Source organism: Agrilus planipennis, unplaced genomic scaffold (assembly GCF_000699045.2).
Source record: "Agrilus planipennis isolate EAB-ADULT unplaced genomic scaffold, Apla_2.0 scaffold18, whole genome shotgun sequence".
Lineage (NCBI taxonomy): Eukaryota > Metazoa > Arthropoda > Insecta > Coleoptera > Buprestidae > Agrilus > Agrilus planipennis.
In genome coordinates this window covers 1,033,383-1,056,979 of record NW_020438920.1, presented here as the reverse complement: position 1 = coordinate 1,056,979, position 23,597 = coordinate 1,033,383, and the positions used below count along the sequence as shown (strand labels likewise).

The window sequence follows — 23,597 nt, the reverse complement described above, 5'->3', positions numbered from 1 at the left end:
AAAAAAAAAAATAAATTTTATGAAGAGTTACTCTTTATAAAAAAAAAAACATTGAATGAACATTTTTCGCTTTATATTTTGATGGGTATAGAATGAAGTTTTATGTTTTCTTCTTTTTGATAGACCAAATCTATATTTTCTATATTTATTAGGTACTTTAGCTAAATGAAAGCCAAAAAAAAATATAATTTACCATAACCGGGTGGCAGATCCAATTTTGAGTTGTGGGCAGTATAAGCTGTAGATGGAGTCATCTGAGATACATCTATTGAATTCCTGTTTCTAGCAGACCGTTTACGTCCGGCACTGTCAACTCTTCTTTCTTCAGAAGTCCTTTGTCTCCTCTCTCTTGCACTTGCTCTTGACGCTTGAGCTGAACTAATAGCAGAGTTTTGAGTGTTGATAACACCAATTACATCGCTTGTACTACTACTACCACAACCACTACTACTACCGCCAATATTTTCGGCACCATTATTGACAGCATTTATGTTATTATTATTATTAGTACTATTTACACTAGTGTTCGGTCCGCTAACATTTTCCCCATTGAAACTTAATGCACTTGTATTATTTAAATTATTGGGCGAATTGTAGTTATTGACAGGGTTTGAATTGTTGGAAAAAATTACATTTGTGGGACTGGAAACGTTACTGTTAACAAAAATTGTATTTGTCGATTGACTGGTAAGTTTGGGCACGTTGGTAGGCACGTTACAGCTTTTGTTTGGAGCAGGAATGAAACTATTGGAACGCTGTGATATGTATGGAGGTTTTTGAACATTATTTTCTACAGTAACAATGGGCACTGTCGGTGCAGGTCGCAAAGGCACTACATGCTCCTTTTGAGGACTGATGACTGGTGATGTGGGTGATGTACTTGAACTAGGTCTGCTAGAGGTCACTGAGGTTTGAACTTCCACATTAGTATTATCGTTTTGTTGAACTCTTATCTCATTTACGTTATTATTATCTGGATTGGCATTATTTGTTTGATTATTGATTGAACGTGTGTTACCATTTGTTAAAGAGGTTCTATTTTTACTTGTCATTTGCGGTTTAAGCCATTGAGTGCTTCTGGTCATGTGATTGACATAATAAAGACGACCATTGGCCGTCCTGCGTTCCTCCCATCCGGGAGGCAGATCATCATTTTCATTGGGTGATATGTCGCGATTTGCGGGTCCCCTGAGTTCACCTAAAGGACCTACAACAGCTAACGGAGTGCCGCCGCAAGGCCCATCTCTGGACAGGAGTGATATGATAATTTGTCCCTTAACCGGTTCGTTGTCATCTTGGGATGCTTTACATAAATCCAAACGTTGATCTATAAACAAACAAGGAATATCAAGAACATCAATAGATAAATGCAACATACAATATTTAATAACAGGTTTAGTTATTACTGTTTTTTTATAATTTATGAAATCTAATTTTAAACATTGGAGGTTTCCTACTTATGAACAGTTTGCTATCAATAATAGGTAAAATAGTTTATTATAGATAATAATTTACAATACTAAGTATTCAGAAGAGATACAAGTATTAAATTGTTATACATATTTGCAAATGATTTTTTTTTTAATTGCTCAACACGAACTTTTTAAAAAAGTGTTTACAATTTTTAAACTTTCTCAGACAGTATTATCTGTATACTTTAATTTTGTTTAATTTTTTTTTTGGAAAAATGATTTCTAGAAAAACTAGTTTTATTTCTTTTTTTCTGTATTAATGGAAAAGCTAGAAAGCATAACATATGTAGTTACAATTAGATCCAATACACTCAATGATCTTATAAATATTCATTAATAAAAGTAAAGCAGTAAGTAAAGATATGCCACCTTCATCTTGCAAAATTAAATGTTTCACAATAACAATGCTAAACAATAAACAGAGTGTAAAAGTTTACTAGAAAATCGATTACAACACATGTTACTTCACTATTTTATGGTAACTATAAAAACTTAAGTAGTTTTAAAAGAAATACTTTTTCTTTTGAAGTGTTAGTGCAAATTGATCATTAATTGATATCATTATTAGGAGTAGAAATTTAAGAGAAAGGAAATAACAAAAATAGTATATTAATTGCAAGTCTATAGTAGAAAATTTAGAAAACTTAATTAATGTAGCAAAGGATTATTTTGGAGACTGATATACATCAACATATATGTACACTTCTTGAAGTAATTAATTAACAGCATATGATTATCTTAGAATAATAAATTTAGAACTTTATAGTAAAAAAACAATGAAAATAATTACTCACATCCGGTATCTTTTAACCTCTGAATAAGAGAGTTGACAAGTCGAACACAGCCTAAAAAGCCCCCTCCTTGCTTTTTATGAATCTTGCGATGATTCCAAACTGAAATTGTAATGTTATCAGTTTTTCCTATGTACAGATCATAATGGGAATTCCATTTTGGATCCAATGTATTTTTAATAGTTTCTGTTGAATGGCATTGACCACTTCCATCAACTGATATTTTAGCGAAAGGGTCTGGCAGTCCTACAATAAAAAATGGTTAAATAAAAAGTGCTCATAACTTCATCAGCATTTTAATTTAAAAAGGGGAGAACACTCACTGAACAAGTCTTTCCGGACTAGATTGCGGGCACAAAGAACTGTAATAAATAGGCTTTAATTAATGTAATTATAATATAAATTAGTACGTTTGGGAGACACCCCACGGAGGTCATTTCTTAATACGGAAAATATAGTTAAATAGTAAAATAATTCAAATAAACCAATAATGATACTTGAGCTCACTCACTTGTTAATCGAATTTTTTGTGCCCCATTTCTTCTACCCGCGGGGTTGCTAGACATTTTGCAATTGTTTGAATGTCAACACATCACTGCATTCCAGTTATGCGACGCCATGTTTACTGCAATTGTCATTTGTCAACCTGCATATTGACCTGCATCGTGTTCTTCCCCTTCTCTTTTCTCATATTATAATAGCTACGTTCTAATTTTCATTGTTGTAGTAGATTCGTTCTATAAACTCCTCGTAACTGAACTTTTTTTTGTGTGAATTCGTAATTAACTAAATGTATTTCTGAATTAAATTTCCGTTAATTACTTATTATCTATAGGTTTGGTTTTATTTACCCATATATTTAAACATTTGCAATAAAAATAATGTAGATATATTTCAAAAATTAACATTTTTAATATAATACAATTATAAAAATATAGACGCATCATTGTAAATTATAATTGATAATATGCAAATAAAATTTATAAAATTCTTGAAATAAACTTTCACATTATAGGTATTATAGGGAATAAACCTTTTAATCCTAATTTTTCTCAGCTTGTAATTTTGCTAAACGCGTCCTTAACTCCGATATAGTTCTCATATCTTTCTCTTTTTCTATCAACGCTTGCGTTTGCTGACTGTCCAACAACACTCGGTATCGTTCCTCTAAATCTGTTATTAATGAATCTATTTCAGTTTTATTTATACAAGTTGAATTTTTTATCAATTCTGTGCGCTGTTTTGTCAGCCGGATCTAAAATGAATAAGTGAAATGGTTTATGGTGCCTACATTTAATAACTCATTGCCTTCAGTATCTACAGTGTGTCTAAATAAATTGCAATTTCCCTTTTTTGCGTTTTTGTTTAACTGCGAGTATATATTTATGCAATTTTGTATCCTATTCATAGCATACACTGCTAAAATTTAAAAGTTTCATTCTGTATTTAGCGTTCAGATTTTAAAATTAAGGCAATTATGAGTAATCTAATTTTATTATTATATTATAGGTGAAATTTTCAGCTAGTTTGACTTGCTTGACTATAGGTAAAAAAACTTTTTTTTTGCAATACTTACTCGAAAACTATTTTGAACCTTAAATTTAAACGTTTGAGATCTACAGTTACTTCCCTTATAAGTACTTTTTTTTTGGTAATTTTTAGAACACGTTTTATAGAAATACTCTGTGGGATTTTTTCAATAAATTATTCAATATTGAGATTTAGAGATCTGGTAAACATTATAACACGCAAAATTATTAAAAAAAATCCATTGAAAATGACCATGAATAGGCATAACAGAATTCAGAGGTAAAATTTTTTCAAGAATTGCACAAAATCTTCGTCATAACTTTTTGTTTACTTTCTCTCTTGTCCTTTTCTTTTTGTTAAAATAATGAATTGAAATTTGATCACTCCTATCGATAATCCGATTTGTATTTTAAATTTAACTACTTTATTTTTGAATATTTACCCAATATATTATCCTTTAGGTAGAGAAAAAAACAGTTGCAATTCCACCAAGACTTACCTCAAAAGTTCTATTTTTAATTGCAAGTTCATTTTTTAAAGATGCAACTTGCTTCGCATAGTCTCTTTGAGACTTCTTGAATAGTTTTTCCATTTTAAAAATACATTTTTGTAAAAATAAAATTTTGTCAAGACTATCGCCATTAACCAAATGAGCATTCCGCTCCATCTGATTTCTAATTAATTTAACTTCCTTTTGCATTCTAAAAAATATCTAATATAAGTAGGATTTTTATTCATACAAATCAACAATATCAACAGCGGTATATTTTAAATGTTGTAATTGATATGGAAACCTAAAGATTAGTTACCTTTTTTTGGAACTTTTAATGACGACTTTTAATGCCTTGAAGGAATACCAAATTGTTTGTAATTACATAAGTAATTAGTTAATTAAATAAAATAAGGCGTCAGTTTATCACTATGAGCACAATAACTTATTATTATAAACATCATTAAACACTTACCTTAAACATTGTTCCTGTATCATAGTATCTAAACGGATTATCTCTGCGTCTTTTAATTCTAATTCCTTTTGAAAATTTTCTTTTAATTCAGCTTCATTCGAATCATATTCTGTCCTCATTTCTTCAATTCTATCTTTGCATTCCTGATCTTTCAAAAATATTTTCTTCGAAAAAGAATTATCTAATTCTTTCAAGTGTAACGAATGACTATTTCTCAAGCTTTCAATTTCTTTCTTGTGCGTTTCGGTAAGTTTTTCTTTTAGATCCAAAAGTTCCTAAACATTAAATACAAATAGTGCGTTTTAGAAAATACTACGAATGGCGCAGTAAACGCCATCTGTAGAGATCTGGTGTTATAGGAGGATGTTAAAAATACCGTGGATAGGAAAAGTTAGAAATAAGGAGGTACTAGATAGAGCAGGAGAACAAGAAGCGTTATAGAAATAGGAGAAATAGGTTGGCAGGATACCCTCTCAGGCTTGAAGGGCTAGTTTATGTTTTTATTGTATTTAGATACTTTTTAAATATACAACTATTTAGAATAACGTACTTTCTCTTTTGCATTATCCATTTCTTCGATTTTTAACTTTAATTTTTCTATAGTGTCTTTCAATTCTTCGTTTTTGTTTAAAACCGATTCATACTTAGATTTTAAGGCAATTATGGAATGTTTCCATTTGGATGCCTTATCAATGTCGCCTCTCCTTGTCATGCCTCTAGACGATGATAATTCCTACAGTGATATAGTAATATGAACATCAAAATGATCTTTTAATATGTTTTTGTTAATTCGGTAAACAATTATGAATTGGTACACATTATATGTACTCACCCGCAATCTTTCTTTTAAAGAAGTTACTTCAGTAGAAAGATTATGAATACTTGTCTCAGCTTTTTTATTTTCTGAAAATGAAAACGCGCACGACTAATAACTTTTAAATTAGAATTCCAAGTAATATGTATTAATATAATTCAAACTTCGACGGGGTATCAGGCGTTTTGATTCCCCGACAAAATATTCCTAAGACAAAATATGAATTACCTATTCTCAGAATATGTTATATTTTATTTAATAAATTTATGTATTTTCTCTTAATTTGTTGCAGTTTTTTATTTAGTTAGTGGAATATTTCGTTGTCGGGGGATCAAATATCATGGAACCCTTAGACAGTGCCGGTGCAGCAATTTTCCTTTAATATATAAAAGAAATTATGAGTGCTGTCACCACAGGCCAAAGTAGTATTACGTAGTTACTATCAGCAATTTCTTATGCTGAAGTGTACGATGTGTTGCATACCTATTTACAAACAATTCCTTTAAATTTAATTTTTCAAACAATTTTTAATACAAAGAAAGTGATTAAACAAATTGTTCACAAAAGTGAATTTCGACNGTTTCTTTCTAGTTTTTCTATGTCGTCAACATCACTTAGTTTTTCCAACCAAATGCGATACATCATTAAGTAGTGGTTATTAGTAACGCATGGTATAAATGGCTTAATGATGGCCAATATTTTTCGAAACTCTCCATCTAACACCTTTTTATCTGACGCAGCATTCATCTTACTCAATGTATAAGTCAAAAAAAATAGCACAAAGAAATAAGATGCGAGCAGAATAACTTGACAGCAATTGTCAGTAACACCAGAATTTGAAAAATGCATTAAGATCTTTAAAACGCGAACCCATAAAAACTGTTGACTTTCTACATCTATACCTAAACTTAAAATAACATGTAAGTTTAATATTTCCGGTTCTACTTTTATTATGAATTGAAATAATGGAAAACTCACTCATTTTTATTTGATTCTCGTAATTTTCAACCTGCTCATGCAGAATGGCGTTTTCATGTTTCAGAGAATTAATAATTTCGTTCATGTCAGAAATTCTGTTTTCGTAGATTTGCGTTACATTTTCTTTGAGTTCAGAATCATGTACCTGATTATAATGAGACTTTAGGGCAAGTTTTAGATTATTTTGGGTGTCTCCTGCCCCATCACCAGATCCAATTTTTGCAGTACAAGAAGTACCTTCGCTTAAATCACACCATGAACTTTCTTCATTTTCAGCCATCATCTGAAGATGCTGGTTCTCCATTGGAAAATTTTGTAATACGTGTTGTTGTCTGGGGGAACATCTTTGTTCACAATTTTCGATGTATTCATTTAAGAAATTGCAATTTTGATTTTGAGGTGATGCTTCCTCGTTTATTTGATACTTTTCTATCAATTTTTCAATTTCATTAGATCTAATAACTGCATATTCTTCACATGATGTGATATTGGTGTTATCATAAGAGGAATTCATAAGAGGTACTGGTTGGTGGAAATATTGATTAACAGGATATTCTCTGTAAAATGTTTGGTTTTGGACTTGGACTGCAGTATCTTCAATACTCTTTATTGATGAATAATTCTGTTCTTCCGGCACAGATTCTAAATTAAAATTTACAGTGGTTTGAGGCTTAGTGTGTACCTCCTTTTGAACTACATATATTGACTTTTGCTTGTGATGACCATGGTGATAATTCCTGTTGATTAATTTAGAAGAAGAAAGTTTCATAGATAATTTAGCTTTCCTTTTCTTTGAATTGCCGCTTCTTTTTAATGCGTTTGTTTTGTTGTTTTGCAAATATTCTTTTATCATCTCATCATGGTTAACATTTAAACTTTCCTCGTGTGATTTAAAGGTGTTCTCGTTATTTGTAACCATTGATTTAATATCACTATTAATTTGGTTAGTGTTGCTGGATATTTCTTCCAATTTATTTAGTTGATTTTCAATCTGACAATTATTATCAAATGTTAAAGTGAAATTGTCGTCGGCATTTGAACAGCGAGTCAGGGTCTGAAACTGTGGAGGAGACTAACAATAAGTTATAGGTATATAAACGAAAGAAGCACCGGAGAAATGCGAAATTGATTCCGAATGTTCCTTAAACCTTTTCAATAATTTATTTAATCCATTGCTTTAAAATAAATAGTATAATTTTATTTTGATCCATAATTTTCGAAAAAATAGGAACAAAGCAATATACTTTTTATTATTTATTTACTTGTAACGTTTGCGAAACTGTATGCGTGGATCATTTTAGAGTTTTGAGTAAGTAAAGGGAAGAATGATATATTTTTTTGTATAGATCAAATAAAAAAAAATGTGCAACAATATGTTAAACTCGAGCCCTTGAATATGATACCCCAGACTTCTGTAAATTACATTTAAATTTTGTTCTCACACTTTTTAAATCCAATTTGTAATAAAAAAATTGGCTGGTGTTCAGAAAAGAGACCCCGGAAGAATTGATTTCAAATTTTTATGACACACTCCTTTACCGACTAGTTGATGATACCTAAAAGTATTTTTGGCGACTCGAACTGGAAAGGGTAATAATGCACTGTAGATTAAAACTACATTGAATGTCTTTAAGGAGTTTCCTTTCCACAAATGTATTGTCAAGCCACCATCGCGGAACAAAAAAGATTTTTTTAACCCCTTCTAGTTCGAATCGTCAAAAATACTTTCAACTATCATCATCTAGTCTATAAAGAAGTGTGTTAATTTGAAGTCAATCGGAGGGTGCCCTTTTTTGGAACTTCAGCAAAAAGATTATAAACTTTCCGTTAAAGTTGATTCTGTAATTGTCGAGAGCAATAGTAATTGTCAAGGAGTACAGAGTCAGATTGGTTTCCTTAAGGTTGCTTTTCAGGGAATCGTAAATATTAATAAGTGATACAGTTTTTTACTAGGAACATGTCTATATCAAGCAACAAACCTTAGCGAACTGCAGCATTTTGTCAAAAGGAAGTAGAATTCCATCGAAAGGCATTTCAGTAAAAGGTTCTTCTAAGACACCTGCTTGTATTTGACTGCACAATTCAGTCAAATATCTGTTTCTTTCTAGTTTTTCTATGTCGTCAACATCACTTAGTTTTTCCAACCAAATGCGATACATCATTAAGTAGTGGTTATTAGTAACGCATGGTATAAATGGCTTAATGATGGCCAATATTTTTCGAAACTCTCCATCTAACACCTTTTTATCTGACGCAGCATTCATCTTACTCAATGTATAAGTCAAAAAAAATAGCACAAAGAAATAAGATGCGAGCAGAATAACTTGACAGCAATTGTCAGTAACACCAGAATTTGAAAAATGCATTAAGATCTTTAAAACGCGAACCCATAAAAACTGTTGACTTTCTACATCTATACCTAAACTTAAAATAACATGTAAGTTTAATATTTCCGGTTCTATAATTTAACGTTTTGTCAGTGTCATATTTTTCTAATTTGCAAAAGTGGTAGATTAATTTTACAGCTATGAATTGAAATAAATTCACTCATTCGCTTATCAATTAAATTGTATTCTTTTTTTAGAATTGAAGTTTGAGTATTCTTTAATGTCGAAACAAAGTACATAATTTATTATAAATGGTAAGTCAACGTGTATCTTCGGGAATATTCATACAATATAGCAGCATTTTTAAGTAAATCCAAAAATAAACTTTTCACAAATATTTATTCACTATATCTATATCACTATAGTATCACCAGGTACACTGTAAGTTTTTTTTTTAAGTGAGTATATGCAAGCTACATGTAGAGAAACTGTACTAGTGATCAATAAATATTTGTGGAAGTTTCATTTGTGTATTTACTTAAAAATAGATTAGAACTTCATCAAGTAAAAGCCAATTCAATTACTTATTTAAAGTAAGAAAGTTTTTCTTTTTTATGGTATTGAAAGTGGGGATTAGTACCTGTCCATCCAGTGACATAAACAGGGAGGGGGGCGTTCGCGGTGATTCGAGGGAATCGCTTAGTATAAAATAAAAATATTCCACTTCTCTTCAGATATACCTTATTTATATAAAACAAACAATTAGAAAAGTGCTATTTATTTATCATTTTTATTTCTGATTTTTTATAAAAAAATAAATTGTAATATCACAATAATTATATAGGACAATTAAATGTGGCCACTAATAGTTTTTACAAGTTGAATCTCTTATGACCTCTAATTCTACAGCCTATGGATAACTGTGTTTCACATTCACACTTTAGTTGTCGAAGGTGTTGCTTCATTGGTATAATTAATGTTCCAACCAATTCTTCTATTGTGTGAGTGAAGAAATACTGTTCCAAATGGTCCTTCATATAGTTCTCTAAGGACGTTATTTCAATATGTAAGCTAAAAAGTAAAACAAAATTGACTTATACAACAAAAGTTGAAATTTGCTATTGTGACATCAATATCAAAGGCCATTATAATACTGGGAAATCAAGAAGTTTATACACAAGCTGCTCATATTACAAGTGTTTTTTGCAAGTTTATACAAATGAAGCTGTGGTTGTAAAAACGTTATATAAAAACAGATAATTATACTTACTCAGTTAATACTGGCAGAATACTTTCAAGCTGCATAGGATTCGTGTAATTATTTAATACTTGCCATTGATTGAACCAAGTATTTACTCTGAAAAATTGAATAAAACATTATCCCTATCGAATAAAATAATTATAACTGGTCTGTATTCTGTCGAAACTGCCAGACACGGATCGCGATTTCGATCTTTTTGGATCTCATCAGCGCGTCGCAGACAGCTCCGACAGAACACAGACCAACTTTTACCTGCTGTCTTAACAGCGCGTTTTTAGAAAATACCACAAATGGCGCGGTAAACGCCATCTGTAGTACGATGCTACATTTTAGTATTACGTATCCAAAAAGGTCCATTTAAATATATCTAAAAACGCGCTGTTAAAACAGCAGGTAAAAATTGGTCTGTGTTCTGTCAGAGCTTTCTGCGACGCGCTGATGAGATCCAAAAAGATCGAAATCGCGATCCGCGTCTGGCAGTTTCGACAGAATACAGACCAGTTCGAATTATTTTATTCGATTATGGTAACGTGCCTATCACGTTGAGGTTAGCTACGCCGGGATTCGTTTCAGCAAGTAGATATCCATATATTTGTTGGAGCATACGTAATCCTAAAATGTAGCATCGTACTACAGATGGCGTTTACCGCGCTTTTTGTGGTATTTTCTATTATCCCTATTCATTTACTTTGGATTCATAAAAAAGAACTTACTGGTCACTATCGATTGCGTTTTTGTACTTTGCTCGAATGTTAGCAAACCATTCAAAACCAAGAAATATTTCCCACCCTGGAAAATTCAAACCGGGAGCAACAGGACAAGGACGAATAGGGACATCCATATGTAAAGGAATGTCTGTGTACCCTAACATTTTTTCTACAGAACTAAAAAAATATGCTTTCTAAAATGGAACATCAATATTACTTTTAACAGTATTTACCTGTGAATGTTTGTGTTAAAACCGCCATTCAACCAAGTCTTTAGACATAAACAGAGGGACGGAATAGAACATGGCAACAGCTCGCACAGAGTGGCATAGTGGTCAAACCTATCATTAATCGAAAATGTTTACTTAACAAATTTTTTTTAAAAATTAAAGTAATTAACTAAGTAATATGTGCCAATTAAACGTGATTTTAATAGATATCAGCTGAGCCATATAAAATACTACTCTTAATTGGTGTACATTTTTACCTTGACCACCCAGTGAATGCAAGCCCCCTGAAATTAACAATTTTACTTCCATGATTTGATATCTCAGACAACCAAGCATCGTGATTGCTGACATGATGTTTATTTATCGGGAGAATTTGACAGCTACTTGTTGCCCCCTTAAAAGCACTAGCGGCCCAGATGTTACTGAATATGTTACTATACTTTTCCCATAATTCGCCTCCCAAATGAAACGTGTCAGAAGCGTTATAATGCCATACCATTGGTTCAACAAGATTTCCTATGTAGTAGTCTAGGATAAAATGATTAAATTTAAAACAATTGGGAAAATCTGAACAATTAATTTAGGCTTCTTTAGAAGTGCGCAGGACCAAGCTCGTAAAAAAGAGCAGCTTACCTCTATTTCATATGTATGGTATTGGTGGGACTTGAGTTTACCTTGTAAAACATTGAGATCGATGTTTCTAAGCATATCGTCCCAGATGATAACTTTTAAATTAGGGTAGTTGTCCTTAATATATTGCACCACATCTACTACATGCTCCAAGTATAATCCAGATTTCCCATGTTTATTTGTTTGAGCTCTTTTTGCACAAACAGAACATAATCCTAAATGCCACACCTACAAAAAATAACATACATGACAAGTAAAAATACTTTTCGTTTTGTACCAGCATATATTATAATTTATACCAAATATCAAAACGATTTCTTTCAAATATATCATATTAATTAATGGTGATATTCAAAAAGAATTGTGTTTTACCCTCAAAAATTAGTGATCTCAAAAGGGGCCATCACAACAGCTTTTACCTCGTCACAATAATTAAAGCGTCTTCCATGGATTCTTTCTTCAGAATGCTGAATAAAATATAATCATTGGTGATTTTATTTGGACTAAATGATATGTAAAATTTTAGAAACACCATTATGAATGTGACGGTAAAAAGATAAAAGCTATGGTGAATATTTTTAAATTTCTTAAGATGACAATAGAGTGGAAGTGTAGTCTTAAAACTATATTGAATGTATGTACTTTTCTCATTCTCTTTTAAAGTCTTCTGATATTGCAATTTCTAAATGTTCGTTATTCTGATTTAATTATTAAAATAATATAAAAGTGAATCAAACAATTAATGAAGAATTAATTAAACTGAAAATACTATTATGATATAGTTATTTTTACAACTTAATGTTTATTTTAAATACCATGAGCTTTCTTTTTAGCTGTATAAACGTTTTTTCATTGAGGATTTGATTTTTATTTACCTCGTCAGCTCCAATATGCAAATATTGAATGTTGTTATGGAAAGCAACAATTTGTTTAATCATGCTTCGTATTAATGGCATTGTCTCACCATTACTGGGACAAATTGAACTTGGATATGATTCAACTTCTCTTAAACCACGCCACTGTTCATGTTTTAAAACATACTCTAAATGCCCAAATGTTTGTAATAATGGAATCACTCTTAGGTCACAGTCAGCAGCTTTAAAATGTAGCAATATTTTTTTATATAAATTAGCTATGCTTAAAGTTATTTTTTAGATAATTTTACCTAATTCTAGTAAATGTTTTGCTTCTTCCAATGTGTAAGGTGCCCCACTGGCTTGAGCACTGTGTGACAGACCACCAATAGGAAGCAATTCTCGAGTAAAGGGAAAAGTGTCCTCCCATTCTAAAAGAATTCCTGTAGCACCGATTTCTTTAATAAACGGAAGGAACTGAAAATAAATTATATNTTTGTTACATATTACCTTCATAAAAAGCTACGTTTTTGTTATTTTTTATTGTAATAATGTATGATTATTTTTTATTCAATATGAAATATATGTTTGAGAAACTCATTTAAATATTCCAAAAAGAAATGTGTATATTTACAAAAAAAATCTGAGGATTGTTGTAGGTAATTTCATAATATGCAGTTTGTAGTTAATAAAATGAAAATGTAAATAGTAAATGACATAACTTCTGCAATTTGTAAACAAATCATTGTGATTATTTATGTAAATGTAGGTCACTTTTATCAAGTCCAAATTATTACCTTTTCCAAATAACTTATTTTGGGAGGTGCACCTTTTAAGTCTAAATGTACTAATCTGTAATAGATAATATTAAATTAATTTTACGCAAATTATAACAATGCCATTAAAATATTTATAAAAACGAATAAGTATTACCGTTGAGTTCCAAACGCCAAGGTATCCATTTTGGTCTGTTAAACTTTTTCAAAATAAATTATAAAGCTGTAAATTATATTGTTTTGAAGATATGTATGAGTTTATCAACATTATAAATATTGTAACAGTTTGGTCAATTTCAACATTTCAACTACTTTTTCAATATAAACATTTGTATCGTACCTATAATAGATGTCAGAAACATCAAAGATTAGGTTATATTATGCATTCGACTCATTGTCAATTCCTGCCTTGTAAAAAACTACTATTTGAGAGTGCAGCTTCCTTGGATAATTTTTGTTTGCAATTAAATTTATAACAATTGCATTTATATTAGATGTCCATTTGCTATTTTTTTATTGGTTGACAACATTGGTTGACAATTGAAAAGGTAAACAGCTGATTATTAACGATTCAAAAAATCAACGACAATTTTGCATACTTCTATCTCGCTTTGGAGTTTGTACAGAACGAGATAAAAAACGGGGACGTATGTAATTGGAAGAAATAATATTAAACACGACATTCCTGTTGTGAGTTAAAATTGCCACGATGGCGAATAATGTTAATTTGACGATTAAAGATAGAAATGGAGTAATAAATGAAAAAACAATTATGGAAATTCAAAAAGAAACTGCTGGCAAAACTCTTACCAAAAACGTGAGTTTTTTGGCTATTATTTTGTAGTAATAATTTCATTAAAGGTGTTTTAAAAATGGTAACATTGTAACATTTTATAAGTATTTATTAGTGGTACCTATTTTCATTAAACTAAAAGTATTCCTTTTTAGCCCTCATTAGGGGAAATTGCTATTGATGCTTCAGAAATTGTTAGTCGGTTGGAAAAAATTACAGAAGGTAATCACACAAGTAATGGAACACCTCAGCAAAGTGTCCTTTTGGGTCCAGATCAGAAGAGAAGTGACGAGATTATGCAAATAATTGAAGGGTTATTGAGTACTGATGAAGATGGAGAATCAAGTATATTACCTGTGTTAGATGAAACAGCCAAATTGGTAACATCAACATATAGTCTTATGGCCTATTTTGGAAGTTTAGAAAGGCCTGTGCTTCAAAAACTAAGCACTCAATTTACTGCAGACACTACAAGATGGTTAAGTCATATATTTGGGCAAGTATTCTTTAGTTTTCTTACATTTATCCAAATTTTCAAGGTTGCACCTATCGTGTTCTAATCATCAATGATATATTTATTTATTATTACCAATGATTTGCCTTTGTCTGTGAAATTGGTATTTCCATTGAATTTTAACATTAAATAGCAATCTGCATTTATGTGGAGCTGCTTATGAAACCAAAAAATGAGATAATTGTAACTGTGTGTATCATTCAGTCAGTCGTGGGACTTGAGTTTACCTTGTAAAACATTGAGATCGATGTTTCTAAGCATATCGTCCCAGATGATAACTTTTAAATTAGGGTAGTTGTCCTTAATATATTGCACCACATCTACTACATGCTCCAAGTATAATCCAGATTTCCCATGTTTATTTGTTTGAGCTCTTTTTGCACAAACAGAACATAATCCTAAATGCCACACCTACAAAAAATAACATACATGACAAGTAAAAATACTTTTCGTTTTGTACCAGCATATATTATAATTTATACCAAATATCAAAACGATTTCTTTCAAATATATCATATTAATTAATGGTGATATTCAAAAAGAATTGTGTTTTACCCTCAAAAATTAGTGANTTTTTTTTTAATTATTTTGTTTTTTTTCTTGTTGTTAGTATTACGTGTAGTTACTTAACAAACCTCAAAATCATTAACATTTGAAAATGGTAAATTAGTATTACCTATTCATAGCTATTTTAAATTATTTAGCTTCTAGTAAGTGGTTTACTTGAGTGCCAATTGTACCATGAAAATGGGCATTAATAAACGGAATTAGATCATTAAGTAGCGTGGTACATTTTGCACCATTTTTGAATTCACTAAATTATTTATCCTTTAATTTATTTAATTGTTTAATCAACTTAAATTACTAGCTTCGTTATTTTTATTTCTAATAATACATTACATAATTGGAAGTATTCTTAGCAGTGTATTTGTACTTTATCTTTTAACTTTTATTTATTTACTTTGTCACTGATCAGTTTTTAATAACTCTAAACTTATGAGTGATTGATTTATTCATTCTATAAAAGATTCTTAAAGAATGAGTAAAAAAGTTTTTAAAAATTGATAAATTAGATAAACTTTAAAGGCGAAAAACAAATAAACTAGTTATTATGTTCTATTTCACTGAATGCATTGTGCATCACACAGCTTTGGAGTGGGCAGATTTAAATAAATGTGACGCTTTTGTTGAGAAAATAAAAAGTTATGCAAGAATTTATATTTTTTTTCCTTGTACTAAGTTTTTTTCTCGATGTGGCTAACTAGTACAAGGATAAAAAGGATTTTTTAATGAGTTGACAATTTCGAAATACCGCAATAATTTAAGTATTAATTAACCTTCGAATGTGTTTATTAGAGGGAAAATAAAAACATAAAATAACTGCTTAATGGTACTTTATATAAAACGTGTTCATTAACCCAAGGAATTTATTTAATCAACTAAATTTCCTGACCTATTGTTTATACTTAAAATACATATTAGACAGAAGTTGGATTGTTTTACGAATAAAAAAATTGTATTTATAATTCATCATTTATTCATAATAGTTATGAATATTAAAAGGGAAAGGTTTTTTAAAATTTCAAAAAATTTGGGTTGGTATATTTTCGGGACACTGTATTTGATTATTCTTTTAGATTTCTAGATGCATCTGCCTTTTATCACGATGATCAATTGGAAGGTTTGGTGCGAATAACACGCATGATGTTACATTATAAATATCCTCGTTATCTAGAAGACGGTGCCCTTGCACTAACCACTGCGTTACCAACAATCTACAGTAGTATAGCAAGTCCTTTAGGCATTGTTCAACATTTGTGTAAACAATTAGGTTTACCTTTAGCTTCAGTTAGACCTGTTCCTGTAAATACACATTTCGGTAAGTAAAAATAAAAATAGAGGGCGCTCAAATGGTTCTGTATTCAATTAGGGATTTTTTTAATGATGGCTAGAAATTTTTTTTTGTTTTTTTCAGGGTCACAATACACAATTGATGTATCGGCTTTAGAAAGAATGTTAACAGAAGATGTGTCTGCTGGTCGGACACCGTTAGTGGTAGTTGCTGATGCAGGAACCCCAGTTGCTGGGCATGTGGACAATTTAACGAGGATCCAAGAACTTTGTAAAAATCATGATGTATGGTTGCATTTGAGGGGCCATTCTTTGGCGGCTCTGGCGTTACCAGGACACCAAACTAATAGTCATGTATGATTTATAATAACCATTTTGTTACATATTACCTTCATAAAAAGCTACGTTTTTGTTATTTTTTATTGTAATAATGTATGATTATTTTTTATTCAATATGAAATATATGTTTGTTGTTGTTTCAGAAACCACCTATAGCTGATAGTTTTACGCTATCATTAGGTATGTGGTTGGGAATACCAGGATTGCCAATGGTTGTATCCTTTTTGGTCCTTTTTCTTTGTTTGATATTTTCATTTCTTTATTTAAAACCTGACAAAATGGAGAAAAAGGTCGAGCGTGTATTAGTGTACACGCGTAAGAAGTGAAACTTCTTTAGATTGTATGTTGTAGTAATATTAAAAAAAAATTGGTTAAATTATTACATTAACTAATTATTAAACACTAGAAAAATACAACTTTATTTCGAGCGGACGAATGCGGAATATTGGTTTAGTTTTGTTAAAAATCTTTACCTTTGCACCATACAAAACTAGACATTACATTTCATGGTTTGGTTTGCAATCATTCTAATTAAAAAGAAAGTTTTAATAACACGTAATATGTATTAAACTACTTAGATAATTTACAATTTTGAAAATTCTCTAGTAAGATTTATTTAACAGTGAAATTTTCAAAATTTGTTTCATTCTAATTGTGATTATTTGTGTTTTATCAAATAATAACGGTAAATATTCGTAATTTTTCCCCTAATACCAATGAACAGGACTAATCAAGCAACTTAACGGGGTGAAAAGTGTTTTTTTATCAATAATCAACACCGAATTTTCGCTTTTGGTGTAAAGTTTCCTCATATTACAATAAAATACAAAAATGCACAATACTTACTCGTTACTTGAAGCTTTATACCAACAGCGAAACGTCAGTGTTGATTATTGATAAATAAAACACTTTTCACCCTTTTAAGTTGCTTGATTAGTCCTGTTTATTAATAACAGTAAATATTATAAATTATAAAACAATTCAAAATCTACTTCTTCCATTGTTATTTTGAAGTTGATTGTAGATTCCTTATCTATAAATTTAGACTTTGTATAGGTTGTGGGAACCGAAAAGTGCTAGTTCCCCGAATCAGTTACGCAGTCGACAAGTAGNAAAGAGACAGGTGTGCGCGGGCGCAGCCTAAATCTTACCCAGGGTGTTGTCGAGAGTACCGAAAACATTTACAAATACCACATGCAGATACCTAGCGGTGCAAGCTCAACTGGTTCAAAAGTAACGCCGCCTCCATCTATACAAGTTCCAGTTGGTAATAGTCACTCAAGAACGAGCAGTTATGGATCAAGTCAGGCTAGTTTAAAATCGAACGAGAGGGGGAGAATAGAAACTACTCAAGAAGTTAAAAGCAATAATGTTAATGGATTGGTTGAATCAGAGAGTGATAAAGAGGTTGGTGGAAATCGGAAAATTAACGAGGTAAAGATGGAAACTGTAAACGAAAAGAAAGGTACGAGCAAAAATGGGGATGGTGATGCGAATAGGAGAGAAAGTCTGAAGGAAAAACGATAAAATATTGATAAATATCGAATTGGGTATAATTCTTCGTAAAGAAAATGGTTACCAATTACGACTACAAATTGTAATACAATAGTTATTGAAGCAAATGATGAAGTTATATCGTATATTAAAATTTCATTTGCTTCAAATATTATTTTTGTATTTCTGACGGATGAATCGACTTAACCAAAGGGCAAGTTGCAGATATAGTGCCTCACGTTGGAAATATGTAAAATTTAATTCGAACTGATATGCAATAGTTTTCAGCAAATAATTTGCAGTTAAGTATTTTTCTATGCTGACTGAACAAGTCAAAAGATCCGTTTATTTTGCTATTTGGGTACGTGTACGGATGAGTGAAAATAACTTCAATATTTTTTTTAAGTTAATATACCTAATCCTTTTACCTATTAATTTTTTTTATTATATTTTATTATTATTCATTCACTTGCAGCATCTTCTGGCCTGTAGTTATTCATGATCGTTTTTATCTAATCAGTAATTTGATGTTTAAGTCCCTGTATCAACTAAAATAACTAGGATTTACTATCATTTCCCATTCCTATTTATTTTTTTATTCCATCACCTATTCAACTCTTCCTTAATTTTCCGCTCTCTGAAAGGGAGATAAACTCCCGTATTAATTGACTAATTTCTGTCACGTCTATCTCATGACTTTTCATAAATTTCAACTCCATTTTAATGGCTTATTGTTTAAAAATGTTTTCATTTCTTTTAGCACATCTATACACATATAATTTTTGGTTTGTAGTTTCCCTTCAGCATATTTACTAGTCCAAAAAAGCAATTTTTACAAAACTATTTAAATAAAATTAGAATATACATTTTATTGTATGTCAGGAGGTATATTTAAAATATGAATAAAAGTAGGCATTTTATTATTAAGCTACAAGAGTAGTGCACAGTTTGATTTTTCATTCAATCTAACAATCATCAAAGAACATCTACATCAAAAAATGTTTTATTTCAGTATTGTTTAATATTCTACACTATTTTTATTTTTTTTTTGCGATTTAAATTTTTAAATATCTTAATTTATTGTTGTGATTTGTTATTTCAGAGTCAGAAACCTGGTGGAGAAACTGGCACTTACACTGTTTCTGAATTGATATCAAAACCAGTTAGCATTCCAGTAAGTTAGAAAATAGACTTTTAGGTAAATTGTATAATGAATTTCAATTTCAGCTCCTTTTTGAAACAACCGCAACTTGCGTGGTTTTTCAGTTTATTCCAGAATTAAAAGAGGGTGAAATCTTGACTAGAGTACCTTCATATTACGACAAATTGAATACTTGGTTAGGGCAAATATTACAGTTGGAAGCTCCACAGGTATAAGATTGTTTATAAGAAATTGACTTGTTTTAATTAGATGTATTTCATTAGGTCCCAATAGACATTTGTGAACTTGAAAATGTAGGCGTTGTTCTTAGGTACTGTCCCTTGGAAAATTTAACAGGTCAGTTACCTACAAGCAAGGACATACAGACGTTTATTGAGTATTTGGAGCAACAAATCATCATATTGATAGCTACTGTTCAGCATAAAGAAACTTTTGTAAATTTAGTTCGAAGTTCTCCTGTGTTGCGGTTAGTTGAATTACCAGATTGGGCAGGTGCGTAATTATTATATTTTATTCTATTTTCGTGCTTGATTATTTTAATGTTTCGTTTAGGTTTGGGAGGAGTTAGATACGTCCCAGAAGGTTGGGAGCAACTGTTGACTGATCAAGCTAAAGAAGAGCTGAATGCTCTAAATACCACACTAGTTGATGCCTTGCGTTCTACAGATTCTGCTTTTTCTCTTGGAGAAGGAAACGATGGTCTTATATGCGTAAGATTTGGTATGCTTACTGCCCAGTCTGATGTAGAGGAACTTCTAAACCTTGTCATAAGAGTTGGACAATCGGTGGAAGAAAATTCACGAGTGTTAGATTCTATGAGTGAAATTGTTAGGAAAGGTAAATACAATAAATGTTTTACTAATGGCTAGTCCTTTTAAGAAGAATGCCTTTTTTCATATGGTATACACCATTATTTAGAGTTGTATAATATAATTACAATGATGCAGAGTGTACATTTTTTGTTTTTTATTATCGTTTTATGTTATTTTATAATGAACTCTCTATCATAGGTATTGAAACGGCAACGTTAGACCTTCAGAAAGAAAATGAGGAACGTATTTGGCAAGAAGGTATTCTTCGACAGGTTCCTGTAGTAGGTACGTTTGTTAACTGGTGGTCACCAAAATCTAAAGAGACAGGTGTGCGCGGGCGCAGCCTAAATCTTACCCAGGGTGTTGTCGAGAGTACCGAAAACATTTACAAATACCACATGCAGATACCTAGCGGTGCAAGCTCAACTGGTTCAAAAGTAACGCCGCCTCCATCTATACAAGTTCCAGTTGGTAATAGTCACTCAAGAACGAGCAGTTATGGATCAAGTCAGGCTAGTTTAAAATCGAACGAGAGGGGGAGAATAGAAACTACTCAAGAAGTTAAAAGCAATAATGTTAATGGATTGGTTGAATCAGAGAGTGATAAAGAGGTTGGTGGAAATCGGAAAATTAACGAGGTAAAGATGGAAACTGTAAACGAAAAGAAAGGTACGAGCAAAAATGGGGATGGTGATGCGAATAGGAGAGAAAGTCTGAAGGAAAAACGATAAAATATTGATAAATATCGAATTGGGTATAATTCTTCGTAAAGAAAATGGTTACCAATTACGACTACAAATTGTAATACAATAGTTATTGAAGCAAATGATGAAGTTATATCGTATATTAAAATTTCATTTGCTTCAAATATTATTTTTGTATTTCTGACGGATGAATCGACTTAACCAAAGGGCAAGTTGCAGATATAGTGCCTCACGTTGGAAATATGTAAAATTTAATTCGAACTGATATGCAATAGTTTTCAGCAAATAATTTGCAGTTAAGTATTTTTCTATGCTGACTGAACAAGTCAAAAGATCCGTTTATTTTGCTATTTGGGTACGTGTACGGATGAGTGAAAATAACTTCAATATTTTTTTTAAGTTAATATATCCATGTATATTTTCTTCCACTACTTATTTTTGATATATAATAATAATAAGCTTTCGTTGAAAAATATTTAGAGAAAAATATACTTTAAATAAGAGAGTTTTCTCTTTTTGCCTAAATAAATAACTTATTCTTTTGAAGAAAAGTATGTACCGTGTCTCATAATGATCGTAAAGGAGAAATCCAGATAAGGTTGAAAAGGAAATTTGAAAATTTAAGAAAAATAATTACCACTGTCTTATGCTTAAAAAGTTTGTAATACTTTGGCCTTTCGTAGGTAAACCCAAAATCAAACCATTGACTTGTATATGGTATTATTATGAAACTTGCTTTTTAATTTCTTTTTCTTGAAAAAATAAACGATTGTATGAGAACATAGGCTTTNCCTTCTTTTTGCACAGCCAGTAGTTCATAGTCGGAACGCATAGTGAAATTACAATTTGGGCTAAATAACAAAATTTATTTTCAAAGGTTCGGCAACAGTTTTTTAAACAATTTTAATTAAATATGGTACTTGTTAAGTTTTTTTTAAGACAATTTTTGCAATAGAATATATAATAATAACTTCAGGGGAATAACGAAGGTTAATGTATATACATTTAAAACATTTAAATGTGCTTTTGCTATTAACAGGTCTTGATAAAAAGAAAGAAAGAAAGAAACCGTACATTTACATTATTTCATGTTTGATTTAAATTCTATAGGAAAAGTTCTACAGCTTTGCTTTGTATGCAATTAATTTTTAGTGAAAGTAAATAGTAAATTATATTAATCTGGCGCTTTAATATACCGATACTTTTTGTTACTACACTAGCTTTTTCTATGTGAAACTAAAAGATAGACTGACTGGAGAGTATTGTAGCTTTTGAACGACAGCAGTAATATATGTAGTTTAATTTCAGCTGCAGTTGCTGTGAAAAAATAGTTTTGAATAATTGCAATCACTAAAATGGATTTAGTTATTTAAAAACTGGTGCAAATCGTAATCTGTAGCCTTATATAATTTTCGTACTTGGTAGTGTAATAGTTTACAATAATTTATAATTTTTATTGCAATTACTAGTTTTGTTTACATTCTGAAGTATTTGTTATTGAGACCAGTAAATGAAAATCAAAAATTACCACCGGATGTTAAAAAATTGCGAATTTATTTTCCTCAACGATGTTAGAGTTGAGAGTTAAATCTTGAGAGACTAAGAAAAAAATTGTATTGTATAGTTACACCTACTTTCTCTTTTATCCTTGCCCCTATCACTTTAATATACTCATAGTTTTTTTCACAAAAGTGTCTTAATATTTCAATTATCTTCTCTTGCATCATCCTCTAGCCTGTCACCACTATTTTTATTGCATTATTATGTATCCCTATTGCTTCTTTGCAGCACAACAAATGTGCACTCTCGCTTCACATATTATATAAACTAATTTATTATTTATTATTCTGGGTCATATATCTTTATGGTGTCTATTCTTGATACAACTGTTTAAATACACTGTCCTCTTTAAATCGGGTGAATCCTTACATAAATTATTACAAGTAGAATTTGCTATTGCCTTTTCAGTGGATTTAATAATTTAAGAGTTTGTTCATAATTTTTTTTCAATTGTAAGGAGTTTTTTTAATTTTTATTCCATGCTATATTAGAACGGAGAATAGAATAATATCAATATTTTTGAATATTCATTTTCTTTTATACTTCAAGGGTAAACTATTTTAAAGAGGAAAATATCTTTGAATCAATATTTTAATGCTTTTTTACTTTAGGCATTTATTTGGTTATTATAGATATTTACTGGTCTGTATTTTTGTAAGTATTCTTTTAAAACTTAAATTTTAGATCTCTTTTTTGGTATATAATTATATAATTCCATTAAAAAGTTCTCAAAACCATATCGTTTTGTAAAGCTTTTTCGTTTTCTTTATATATTTATTTTCAGTAAGCGTAATAAAATGTTTATGTAAAAATATTTTATTGTAAATATGTAAGTTAGTATTATTATTGTTATATTTGTTATAAGTTGTGTAAAATAGCCGAGTTGTTTGTTAAGAGATATTTATTTTTCTTTCTTTTGTGGTGATGTTCCCTACTACAATACACGCTCGTTAAATGAAATAGCTCGTGGAAATGTTTGTCATAACTTTGTATTTTACCAAAGAATCCTGAGTTTTATTAATAATATACAAAT

General features: G+C 30.5%; 4 protein-coding genes across 4 annotated transcripts in view; 1 reads left to right on the top strand and 3 right to left on the bottom strand.

The window, feature by feature from the left end:
- LOC108744129 (E3 ubiquitin-protein ligase SMURF2) overlaps nt 1–2,901 on the bottom strand; it is a 16,819-nt gene extending 13,918 nt beyond the window's left edge. Inside the window, exons 1-5 of the mRNA XM_025973786.1 lie at nt 2,775–2,901; nt 2,587–2,625; nt 2,267–2,509; nt 679–1,327; nt 428–456 (exon numbers count right to left, since the gene is read on the bottom strand). Coding sequence (XP_025829571.1) covers nt 428–456; nt 679–1,327; nt 2,267–2,509; nt 2,587–2,625; nt 2,775–2,829 — 1,015 coding nt within the window. The 5' untranslated portion in view covers nt 2,830–2,901. The remainder of the gene's footprint in view (nt 1–427; nt 457–678; nt 1,328–2,266; nt 2,510–2,586; nt 2,626–2,774) is intronic.
- Nucleotides 2,902–3,222: 321 nt separating this feature from the next.
- Nucleotides 3,223–9,007, bottom strand: LOC108744127 (interaptin-like). Its single transcript, XM_018479736.2, has 7 exons — nt 8,530–9,007; nt 6,551–7,610; nt 5,591–5,661; nt 5,309–5,491; nt 4,759–5,033; nt 4,293–4,494; nt 3,223–3,518 (listed from the first exon to the last, which is right to left on the bottom strand). Exons 1-7 carry the CDS (start codon nt 8,914–8,916, stop codon nt 3,306–3,308), a joined length of 2,391 nt encoding a protein of 796 aa, XP_018335238.1. The 5' UTR covers nt 8,917–9,007; the 3' UTR covers nt 3,223–3,305.
- A 632-nt stretch (nt 9,008–9,639) lies between these two features.
- LOC108744128 (hexosaminidase D) lies at nt 9,640–13,870 on the bottom strand. The gene is made up of 11 exons (XM_018479737.1): nt 13,676–13,870; nt 13,493–13,558; nt 13,357–13,411; nt 12,871–13,036; nt 12,581–12,801; nt 11,750–11,933; nt 11,333–11,603; nt 11,079–11,186; nt 10,852–11,022; nt 10,148–10,234; nt 9,640–9,948 (listed from the first exon to the last, which is right to left on the bottom strand). Exons 2-11 carry the CDS (start codon nt 13,519–13,521, stop codon nt 9,750–9,752), a joined length of 1,491 nt encoding a protein of 496 aa, XP_018335239.1. The 5' UTR covers nt 13,522–13,558; nt 13,676–13,870; the 3' UTR covers nt 9,640–9,749.
- Nucleotides 13,871–13,939: 69 nt separating this feature from the next.
- Nucleotides 13,940–21,507, top strand: LOC108744062 (pyridoxal-dependent decarboxylase domain-containing protein 1). The gene is made up of 12 exons (XM_025973769.1): nt 13,940–14,152; nt 14,284–14,624; nt 16,280–16,521; nt 16,618–16,847; nt 16,976–17,047; nt 17,878–17,955; nt 17,988–18,099; nt 19,280–19,500; nt 19,554–19,697; nt 19,752–19,980; nt 20,041–20,325; nt 20,499–21,507. The coding sequence occupies exons 1-12, from the start codon at nt 14,045–14,047 to the stop codon at nt 21,029–21,031; spliced, it is 2,595 nt and encodes an 864-aa protein (XP_025829554.1). The 5' UTR covers nt 13,940–14,044; the 3' UTR covers nt 21,032–21,507.
- Nucleotides 21,508–23,597: the final 2,090 nt, after the last annotated feature.